The 12,478-nt window shown below is 37.3% G+C and overlaps 1 protein-coding gene across 1 annotated transcript in view; it reads right to left on the minus strand.

The window, feature by feature from the left end:
* Positions 1–12,478, minus strand: part of wfs1 (wolframin ER transmembrane glycoprotein wfs1) — an 85,680-nt gene that overhangs the window by 60,586 nt on the left and 12,616 nt on the right. Inside the window, exons 2-3 of the mRNA XM_067144140.2 lie at positions 9,578–9,682; positions 4,253–4,372 (exon numbers count right to left, since the gene is read on the minus strand). Of these exons, the coding sequence (XP_067000241.1) occupies positions 4,253–4,372; positions 9,578–9,682 (225 nt within the window). The remainder of the gene's footprint in view (positions 1–4,252; positions 4,373–9,577; positions 9,683–12,478) is intronic.

Below are 12,478 nucleotides of genomic sequence, written 5' to 3' on the forward strand. Positions count from 1 at the left end.
TTGAACTGAGAAAATAAGAGAGAACGTAAGGTGGACCCTTTAAGTTACCTCTCTTAGAAAACTGTATGTTGATAGGCCCTCAGCCAAACTGTACACTCAGAGTTTTAAGCCTCACGCCCGGCAGCTTGAGCCTCAAGTGGTGCATACCATGAAGGGACTTCACAGCTTGAAGTTCTTGGTAGAAGGACATGTTATAGAGAGCTGCTGCTGCATGGAGGCCTCTGTTGGATCTTTGGGGTAAGATGTCTTTTTCTGAAATAAGCTTTAACTTAAATTCTTCTTCTTTGTTGTAATATTTCCAGGACATTTTTCATTTATCACATTTCTGAATAATGTGTACATTTTTAGGGAGTAGTTTGATTCCGAGCTATAATTCTTTCATCGTTCTTTGATATGGTAACTTTTTCCTTTATATCTTTTGTTTCACTGTAACTACAGTATGTCCTTTTCGGTACCTTATCTGTAAATTTTCCTTTGTTACTAAGTAATAAGTATTGCTTGAGTATGTTCTTCTTTTGCCCCTTGTTTTCTTATTCAATAAATTTGTGTAAAACAGGCTTTCATATTTACGCATATCTCCAGTGAAGAAAAAATTTTGATTCCAGATCTAGCTTCCTCATTATCATCCTTTAATGTAGTTTTGGTAGCAGTTTCCTATAACTTTGTTTTTGCTGTGTTTTATTTTCATTTTATTTTATTGTTATTCATTTGTTTTATTTTATGTTTGTAACCTGCAGTGGCTAAAGATATAAATGATGAGTGCCAAAGTTAAGTTGTGGAATTTGAGTGTAACAAATTAGGAAATTTCTACTATATCTAAATTCCTTACACTTCCAAGAGAAGACTCCAGACGTTCGACTACTGAAAGGAGACGTACCATGCCTAAAGGGAGTTTGTCTTACAACTCTTTAGAAATGGCATCAGTGGATGGAGAAATACAGGGTGGGGAAAATAGAAATGGCCCAGAAAATATTTATATGACTGATGTGGAACTGTTAATGGACAGGAGAACTGCCCATTGCAGGAAATGCTGGAAACCGTGATTGTGATGCACCAATCGGTTGCTGTTACACGTCTGTGCATGCGCATCTCCTGCGTACGTCGCTGTGTCATTAGTCTAGAGCTGGGATTTCTATGTAATTACATATTTTGTTCCTTGCTATTTAGGTGCTGGGAAAAGTCATATATTCACAAAACACTATGTTAGGGTTATTATTACCGAATTTCATTTTACATATTTGTGGGTATTCTACATATTTAGTGATATTACATAAAATTAGATATTTCAGCATTTCCCTGTTTTCATATGAAATAAATTGCTGAACTGAAGTTTCACACTTAATGTGGGGCTGCTGTCTGTCCTCTCAACAGGGGGATTAAGGTAATTATGAGTGACAGGTATTTGAGAGGATGATAGGTGCACGTAGAGACCCTTGCAAAATAAGTTTTTCTAAAGGTTCCAATTAGCTGCAGGAAAACTGTTATTTTACATGTGCCAGTCTTAAATCTTTCATCCCTTTTAGAGTTAATTGCTTTACAACTAACCACTTGCATGTTGGAGTTTCCAGGAATATTTTTCTAAACACATTTCTGTGACCTCTTTGTTATGTACTTAGGAATTTCCAAATATATTCTTAGAGCTGTCTTCCTTTGAAATGTCTCAATTAGGTTTTAGTTTCTTTTGAACAGCTGAAGAACATAGTCTGGTCATGAACATCAGTTTCCTCTAGAGTCAATATGGCACCAGTAGCATCCTCGCTGGCTTCCAAGTTACATTTAAAATGCAAGCTACAGGTTGGTGTTAGTCTCATATTTATCAGTCAAGTTATTGAGAAGTATAATAATTATTTCGAGACGTTTCTACGGGGAGGTGAGATACATGTGGTGCTGACGTCACTCGACCTTGCCCCCTCTCATGCTGTCTTCCTCACACACAGCAGTAGAGACGAGAACGTTCTCTCGTACAGCTGTTCGGACATCGTAACTCAAGTTGTTCTTTCATGAATAAAGATTTTATAACACACATGTGCCAGGGCCTATGCCTTTCTGGTACAGTATGTAACTATTGTTCATGTAAGGAAGAATTCATTTTTTTTTTTTCAATTCTATTCCATAACGAAAAGCTCCAGTTATGCCTCTGTAAATATTATGTACATTAATAAGGCATTTGCTCAATTCAGACTTTTTCAAAAAAGGGTTCACGGGTCAAAAAAGTTCAGGAAGATCAAGTTGAAATTTAAGTTAACCATAACAGTAATTTTAAAATAATTCAGAGGTAAAAATGGGGTGTCAAGACACTACCGCAGACATTACCGCAGTGGGGTAACCGGCCAGACAAGCCAAAAAAACTGAAAACTATTATTTACTGTTGAGACTGGTTTATAAGTAACTCAGTTCTGCATAATTCTGTTTTATACTTTAGATTTCTGAAGGTCCCAGTAAAATATAAAAAAAACCACATTAATTAAACCTCATTTGTTCGTAACCCATTCGTATTTTTGTATATTTGTGTTTATTATTTAACTACTCGGATTTTTTTCTTAAGTTTAGTACAGTTATAAAAGTCCAAATAAGGATTCCAAAAATGAGTTTTGATTAAACTGGATGCAATCCTGAAGCTATAACACAAACAGTTGTCACAGGTGCCTGGTACCCCAAACCTCTTCCTACTAATAAAGGCTAATGCAAGCATGTATAAAAGCTTGCAGTTTTTCACTACTGTTAATATCTGGATCATAGTCACACAACTTCTAGATTTAGGTGGAATCTGCACCACAAGGATGTGATTTTCTTTTTAAAATCCCACATGAACTTGCAAGAATTTGAACAACATCCACACAGCCAGTACAGTAATGATGTAATTCAGCAATCATGTCCTATGAGGTAGGAATATGATGATGATGATGATGATGATGATGATGATGATGATGATGATGATGATGATGATGATGATGCTTGTTGTTTAAAGGGACATAACATCAAAGGTCATCGGCCCCAGAGGTAGGAATAATGAAAAAGATATGTTTAGTACCTGTTATGACCTATCATTGAAGATTCTCAGTCCCTTCATCACATATATTGAAAGGTGAGATAAGAGCGAGTTCAGACCTGTCATAGAATGAGGTATCAATTAAAGAAAACAATGGCTCATGATAAACAGGAAAATATAAGACTCCCTGGGCTTCAGCAACCTTTGTGAATCAAATATTTGTATAAGAGAATTCAGATAAGAAATGTGACTGGAGAATCCAGACACAAGCATACACTGCAAAAGCCATGCAACACTCCACTGAGGCCGTGTGGATGCCATTCACATCTTTCAAATTGTGAGCTTCTGGGAGTTCATAGTGTCCGATAGGGATTCCTTTTCATTGATAGTGTGCGTCATACACTCTTGGACTGTATGTAAATACCACAACTTCAGATCAGTATTGAAAAAGACATGTAACAAAACTGCCTTAACCTTTTCACTCCAGAGTAGCGAGAGCGGAAGCGCAGCCTTGAAGATGAGAACCATGGGTGTCATTAGGACACAAGCTGACTAAGTTCTTTATATATATAATTCAGTCAAATTACTAGTAATTACAGTAACTAAGGCTCTCCAGACAGCTGCAAGATATTACGAAGTTCTTCAGCACTTTACCATACCAAAGCATAGAAATGCCAAACAATGCATGACTACTACAGCAGTCCACCAGAGTGAAAAGGTTAACTAAGTATTCAAGAAATGTTTGTGTGGTGATACGCTATTTCTGTTTCTGGCATTTTATTTACTTGGTGGACATGTTCACTCTCAATCTTTCACTAAGAACAAGACTTCTTAAATGCAGACTGTGAAACTTTAATTATTTACAACAGATATCTTGCAATGCAATTGGCAATGCCAGATATTTCTTTGGCTGTACTTGTAATGAAGATATCAACATTTTTCAAACAAACCACAATATATTCTCCATTAATTTCTTGACATAACTTGCATAAAGTTATTTGTAAGAACAAACTAATAATAATTCTCCATCTGGAGATCAAACAAATTCAACTTAGGAAGTCCAGAAATTCTGTAAGTCATAAATAGGCCCTCTCTATGCAAGATTCAACCCCAGTTGTTTTCTAACAATTTGAATATCTACTCAAGCTCTATAACAACATTTTGAAAGTTATGATAAATACTGTATAACTTTCTATATCAGTACTCAATTAATTCACTCTTCCAAAATCCTTCAGATTATTTTCTTTAAGATAGAAATCATACCTTGACCAGTTTCTAGGCATTGTTTCAGGATCTCCGTAGCTTCTGTATTCCCTTGTTCAGAGGCTCTAATAAGCCAGTAAACACCCAGCCTAGCATTTTCTTCCTTGTCAGCATCTAATTCTGAAATCAGAATAAAGAACTCTGATATCTACAGTTACGGTAAACTGTTGACAATTGTAGATAGGCCTAAATAGTGTGTTTGATTCATACTAATAAATGCACTAATAATAAACCCATAAACAATCAATCTTCAAAGCCTGACTTTGTAATTTGTTTACAGCAGCTCCTGTTCAGCTTGTCAAACGATGCCTCTGCCAGGTATTTTAAACTTTATTTCATCATTGGACTCAAAGGTAACTTTTTTTTTAATATTTCCTGGAGCTAATCCACCCTCGAGAAGTGCAACTGAAAGATGGGTAAGGAAATTCAAATCCCTGTGTTCAGTGCTCAACAAAGAACATTAACGTAGATGTACAGCACTAAGACAAAAAAATGTACCAGAAATCAGTGCTAGTTTGGTTTGTTCCCCAGAGAAATCACTCCCCAAACTTGTGCAACAAATATCTCTTTAGGTTCTGCACATTAATCTACCAAACTGCTGCACCTAAAACTATATAAAGCGCTGAAACATCTCACATGTTTTTCTTGTATTTAAAAAAAATTGTATAGCAAGAAACTTCTAATTACGCTCTCAGTCTCAAAAGATGCTTACAGACACTTGAAGTGCACCTGCGCTATAATTTGAGTTATTGATATGTGATTTGCTGTTTCTACATTGGTTGTTCTCCCTCATGTTCCTTCCCCTCCCCTTCTCAAGCGTAGTCTTGGTGGCTGGTTGTGTCCAGTGTTTGGGTCTCATTATTTATTTGTTGCTCTACCAGAGCATCCACTTTGGGGTTCCTTTCGAATCCGAGGCGGCTGGGCTGCGAACATCGGAGCGTAAGTTGTGAGTGAATGTTGCATGTGTATATTGAGTGAAAGGTTAATGCTTGTGGCCGCGAATGGGTGTGTAATTGGGTTAGAGTTGTGCTTCTGTGTGTACTGTGCTGTGTGGATGTGCCGGGTTCGTAGCCCAGGGACCTATGGCCAGTTGAAGGCCGTTTCTTTTTCGTAATATGTATTTCTTTAATGTTACATCCTAGTACTACTTGTATTTCTGTCATATTACCTGTGGGTAATCGATCTTCTGTTCTCTGTTGTATGTATGAGGCCAATAGAAGTTTATTGGTTTACTTTTGAAAGGGTGCTTCAGTTATGATATTGTAAATATTTTGTTACCTTTGAATAAATGACGGATGAATTTGCGGATGGAAAACTCCCTGACCTCGGTTCATCTCACTTCCCCTCTGGGTATGTTCCTTTTTCCTTAGGCCCTAATGCTAGCACCTTCTCAAACATCATGATTCAACTTGCCGAGTGTGATGTTTGTGAGTGGTTTATTCAGTCAGCAACTGACTCTTTAGTAGACCCACAACTCTTGTACTTTTCTGACGAATCCTGGTTCCATTTATGTGGGGGAGTTTACATGCATAACAATCACTATGGGAGTTCCAAGAAACCAGGTAATTTTCTCCAGCAGAACTCCAATGTATTTTTCCAAATATGTTTAAGCACTGAGAGATTTGTTTAGGAGAACAAGACCACCACTTCCACCATCTTCTGTAAGGTAAGCACACTGCTTATATGTATTGGTATCTGTAGCCCTGAATCTGTGGTAATAGTTATCTACGTGTAAAACCATTACTTCCAGAACAGTCTATACCTCGAGACCACTGGCTATGATGACCAGATGCAGCTCGCTCACTAAGAGGTCTCGGCAGCCAGCAACGTTTTAATTTTAAAATTCTGTGTATCCAGAGTTAAGAACTGGATTTTACGCCTGACTAGCTGATGTACTTGTGCTTCGCTATGGAACTCTACATTGAATACAAAATTTTAGGATATGTAGTGTACACGTTGTGAGTAAGATTGTATTATGTTGCATAGCTCTTAACGTTACCCTAGAAACACGATGGGGAAGTTACCAAACATCTTTTCTTATGTGAAGACTGGGTTAGGAAAATTTCATTATAATGGCAGACACTCTCCACCTGCATTTTTACATCCTCAGAAAAAAATGAAAACCTACAACCTGTTTTCCAGTCATTGACCAGGTCAGGGATGGAATGAATGAAGCCCCATCTTGCGGCGAGGATAGGAATTGTGCCGGCTGCTGAAGTCTGTCGCACTCCTTTGGGGCAATGATTAATGACTGACAGATGAAATGAAATGATACTGGAGTGTGTTGCTGGAATGAAAGATGACAGGAAAAACCGGAGTACCCGGTCAAAAACATGTCCCGCCTCTGTTTTGTCCAGCACAAATCTCACATGGAGTGAACGGGATTTGAACCACGGAACCCAGTGGTGAGAGGCCGACGCGCTGCCGCCTGAGACACGGAGGGTTACTACATCATCAGAAAGACTGTCTTTAATGATTTTCCCAACTGAAATCAACATAGGTCATTTCAATGATGCCAGTAGGAATGTTGCCATTAAAAGCAATGCTATCACATGAAATATTCGATCAAATGAAAAACCACACATTTTCACATTTTTAACAAACAGTATTACACTGCTGATCTAACAGCCCAAAGTTCCAGAGCTGGAATGACCAGGCTGCAGACAGCTGTGAGCACTATTTAATTTCGGAGGGAGGGAGGGGGGGGGGGCGAATAGTGTAGTGTCCCAGGGCAAAATCTATGCCCTTTTACTCATCTGCTTAATAGTTAATGAGTTGGAAAATCTCAATTCACTACACTGGTGGGGGGGAAAACTATCTGATGGAAGGCAAATTTTTCCTCCAAGCCAGAGGAGAAACCCCATATTCGCTGCTAATTTGGAATAAAATGATTACAGAATTTAATAAAAGTGAAGAGGAAGAAGCTTTTCTTAAGAAACGGCTCTTTTCAGGGTTGAATTTTGAATTGTTTAGTGAACTGTGCTGCTATAATTTGGAATAGGCCAAAATTGTAATTCTAGATCAGGTCATAAAAGAACTTCTGCCTTTATTCGGTTAAGCAGGCACACTGATCATTTCAATCAGCGCGCCAGAGTAGGGATCGAATAGCTGGAATACTATGATTAACCAGTGTGTTATGTACCAGCAGTATCAGAAAGTGTATGGACTAGAGGAATGGCATGCTAAAGAAGAAAGTTATCTAACTCCTCAACTATTTCCCGCCAATATTCAGGTAGGCTGTTATACTCGGCACGCAGCAGTAATCCATCTATCGGAGATGAGTGGCAGCCGCATAAGAGACACAGAATATCACAACAAACAACGGTCAATGTAATGTTATTGTTGATCAATTTTATGAGCTTTCGATATTGTAGGCCTTCACATTTAATTTTCCTCACTCTTATCATAGTCGGTACGGTAAAACTGAATAAAACATAAATGATCGCAAATTTAATTCTATATAACTTTAGTTATGTAGTATTTATCAATAGGAGACAGGACCACTACTAACAAATATTTTAAACATTTTACGCCTTCACCTAAACTACCATTTCACTCACCATGAATAAAATTATTTATAGCCTAAATTGTAGTGGCTCATTCCTGTACTTTACATACTGATTTTCATTAAATTCTCTTCAGCCGTTTTCACGTGATGCGCGTACATACATATACATTTACAGACAGACAGGACAGACAGATAAAAATTATGGAAAAGTAAAAAAGTGCATTTCCTTGTTACTGGGGACATGACTGTTAAAAAATACCATTCTTTTTAAATTCTTAGCAATGTACAGACAAAACTCTTATCTCATGATCATCATCGTTGACCATCTCCAGTTGCCCAGGTGTGGTGTACAAGCCCTTTCCACCTTTGTTCATGAGCCTCTCTTCTCTCATAATCTTCTCCCAATCTTGTCCTCTCTCCTTCACCGTCCGTTTTCCTCTGGGTCTGCCCACTGGTCTTTTTCCTTTTACATCTCTTCCATATTCTCTTCTTGCAGTCCTGCTTGCACTCATCCTTCTTACATGGCCAAACAGCTTCAGTCTTGCTTTTGAATCCTCTGTAGTAGGGAGTCTCCAATTCCCACCTCCTCTCGGACTTTTTCATTCCTGAACTTGTCCTTCCTGGTCTTCTGTATCAAGGTGCATAGGAACATGTTACAGACATGAAAATTGATACAGTATTTGGAATCTCCTTTAAAAATAAAGGAAAACATATGTTTTTGTTTTTGGAAAATCCCTTGCCAATCCCATGTCAGCTACAGCTGGATAAAGGGAAATGATGATGATGATGATGATGATGATGATGATGATGATGATGATGAAACAGGAGTGACAAACGGGCTGAATTTAAAAAAAGACTATACCTATAGTATACCTCAGAAATGTAAATTGTTACAGACTTGAAAAATTGGTAATTGGAATCTCCTGTAAAAGAAATATAGATAACCTATTTTTGGAAAATCCACTTAAGAGGAACTGAAAAAAGGGGGTGAATTTTTAAAATGAAAATATCTACAGAACATCTCATAAAATGAAAATGAGGGTGAAAGGAAGTGAAAAAAAATTGAATTATTTTTATGGGGATAAGTATATCTCAAAAACTGGAGATGTTACAGACGTGGAATAAGGCATTTGGAATCTCTTTTATAAATAAAGGAACATGTTGGTTTCTCTTCCTACTTGATGGAAGACTGTTTCTCACATGTACAGTTCTATGTCGCATGGTAATCTTAGCCCCAAAAGGCAATACCACAAAGTGGTTTCAAGGAGTTTCTGGGGTTACTGAAACTCAATTTTTCGGTGAATTTTTATACTTTAGGTATTTTCAGATAATGTCTTAATACAGTATCAAGGAACTATTACTTTTAACAAATTACGAAATCCTCGCGAGCGAAGCCACGGGTAACTGCTAGTTTTATTTATATAGATTACTGGTGGTCCTGAAAATAGAGCCAGTATGAACTCCGATCTCCACTAGCATCCTATATTTCCTTTATTCGTCAAGACGTGGAAAACCATACATGTTTTAAAAGACAAAAGTATGGAGCTTATGCAAGCCAGTCAATAACTTCACTCTGTTAGTTGTTAAATAAACTTAAACTCCACATGACAAACAGAATTACATGTTTGTTCACATGTACCTCTTAATTAAATATCTAAACCACTCTCCCAATATGATGTACATTTTATTATTATTACTAAAAGCAAAAGCAAGCATCATTTCCAAACTTTCACATATAGAGTTATTCCTATAAGATTAACAAATAGTTACTGTAAATTAATCTGAATATTGCAAATGTAAGTATACTTCAGGCCTACCACATCTTTCTTCTAGTAACTGTTTTGCCAAAACAACTTGCGATTCTGGACAGCCATCTTCTGCTAGCTGACTGCGAAGTCTCCGCAATGACCCTCGAGGTCCATCTGGAAATAGAATCATCAATAATTCACTAATTCTTATACAATCATAACATAGACTACATCTATATTTAACAGCTAGGCTAAAAAAAATAGTCTGATAAGGTACTAGGCTAGAAATTATTCTCAATGACATACCAACATCCTTACAGAACTCTATTTTCACTTGAATTATCATATAAACTCCATTAATATGTTAACTTTAGAATATTAATTCTTCCTCTGCCCATTTTTTCAATTTTAAATATATGCACCACCCGACAATAAAGGTCACAAAATTTTCTGAGGTGAATAAGCAAAGAGAGACCAAAGTAACTGGTCAGGACTAGAAAGATTGAAATCAGGTGTCTGGTTTTTGAGATGACATTGCGATCCTAGCCAACAACTCCGAGGAAGATGCCATTACTTGCTTGGTGAAGACACGAGTGTAGATATCATATGACCCCGGGAAAACCCCGTTGATGACCATATATGGAACGATTGGAAGAGTTGATTGTTTCCAGTATCTTTATGAATGTGTTCAACTCAATGGTAGAAAAGGCACCTCCCTCCTAGAAAGATGTACGAAACTCAATGTAAACTACCAATTGTTACAAAACTGATATAACAAGAAGGGCTTGTTTTGAAGAAGAAGAAGAAGAAGAAGAAGAAGAAGAAGAAGAAGAAGAAGAAGAAGAAGAAGAAGAAGAAGAAGAAGAAGAAGAAGAAGAAGAAGAAGATCTGTCACTACAGAACTATAAACAGACTCCAGTTGACTGGTAGTGCTTAGTGAAGCAACTGTTGCTTCGGGTGCAAGGATCTTCAATGGTGTTAAAACATAAAATGATCTGTATCAGGTTCTGTGCTATAATACTGAAGCCTATCTCCTCTGCAGTCTGCCTCCGTAGCATAACAGTTAACACTCTTAACTGCTGTTCTCAGGGGCTTGGGTTCGAAGCCTGGTACTGCCAGAAATTTAAGAATGGCAGAAGGGCTGGTATGTGGTTTAAAATGATACATGCAGCTCACCTCCAATGGGCATATGCATGGAAATAGCTGCACCACCTCAGGATGAGGACACAAGTTTACTTTTTTTAAAATCTGCTCTGCAGGAGCATTAATGGAATTAAATTTATGGTGTGCTTCCTGGTAAGGAATACTATCCATGGTCTTAATCTCCTGGATCTTCTTCTCACTGAGTTAGATGTGACAGTTGCACTACTGTGCACTACTCCATCTCATGAGCTTCCTATTCCACGTGTGCCACAGACAGACTAGTTCAAACGAGATAGCTGTGTCCAAATGTCTGGTAATTTTAATGCCACATCAAAGATGGAATAGACAGCCTGACACCATGGCAATAACTTCTTGCTTTGACTTTCCCTGGTAACAATAACAGCTTAGAACAGACGAAGGTACTGGTGACAATCTCTTCTTACAATGTGCCTAACAATAGGCCACACCACAGATCTTCAGTGTTTGTCAATGTTCATTACCAGGCTACATGGAAGATGATTTGTGCTCTTTCACTTGGACAAGAATTTTGTCCCAGTGGCTACATTTGAGCAACAATTAGCTGTAGTGCGAGTAAGGTTGCCAACATTTTTTCGTCAAAATAAGAGAGACATTGATGTGACATGACCAATATGAATAATTATTTTTTTAACTATGAAAACAGGTTTATTAGTTCGAACTACCAAACTTCTCTCTGATTACAAACTACATAATATGTAGAATATATTCTTACTTAAAATTATATTTATTTTCATTTTTGGCAGCAATTCGAAGTTTAGGATTAGTATTTACATATTGTAATGTGTTTGCAGGGTAGATAAATAAACACAACTGGTAGTGTTTAACTCTAGGTTTCACAGAGTAATACTAATTCTTACACAACTATACAGGCAGACCTGGACCACACCTTACACTTGTTCCCGTGCACTCTTTCTCTCTTCTCACTGTTAAGTCACACTAATTGTTCACACTATCGCTTATAGACCAACACAAATCACACTCACTCTTCCACAACCAAAATCGGTTCACAATTATTCTCGACGTTGCTATCACAGCCACTTAGTTCACAGCTCGTGCACAAGTCGCACAATTTTGTAAAACGTACACTGTCCGTTCAGTTCAACAGTCTTCATTCACAGTCCCTTGCCAATCCCATGTCAAACTCTCCCACACCGCACAAAGCATACTGCTCCTTCGCAGCATTTGGACCGAGAGACTCAACTACTCTTTTTTATTTAAATTATTATTAACAAATACATCGCAACTGGGAAATATCCCGGTGGCAGTCTATCACTTACAGTAGTGTGATAATAAAGTTAAAACATAATTTTCCATCAACAACAAAAACAATAAAAAAACAACAAAAACAACAAGCATACAACAAGGTATTCCTTGGAAAGAAAATATTACAAGAAATATTACTAGTTTAATATTCTAAATCCGGCATCATTATATACAAATTCACACACATCTTAAGTATTTCCAGTGCTTAATACTATGGCTTACAATACTATAGGTTGAGCTTACTACTAGCTTAACATCACAACACCGTCATACAGTATACAAATTCACATGTACCTTAAATATTTCAAAATTTTACGCTATGACTTACAGTAGAATGAGTGGCCCAATTACTATTATCTTAGCATTGTAAATACAGCACTTTCATATACAAATTCACACATACCTTAAATAATTCAGATTCCTTAATACTACAATTTACAGTGCATTAAAATATGACACCATCACACAGAAATTTACACACAGTGTACAGAATGCGGGCCAACAGCCGTAGCCGTGTTGAAATAC

This window comes from Anabrus simplex, chromosome 3 (genome assembly GCF_040414725.1).
Source record: "Anabrus simplex isolate iqAnaSimp1 chromosome 3, ASM4041472v1, whole genome shotgun sequence".
Lineage (NCBI taxonomy): Eukaryota > Metazoa > Arthropoda > Insecta > Orthoptera > Tettigoniidae > Anabrus > Anabrus simplex.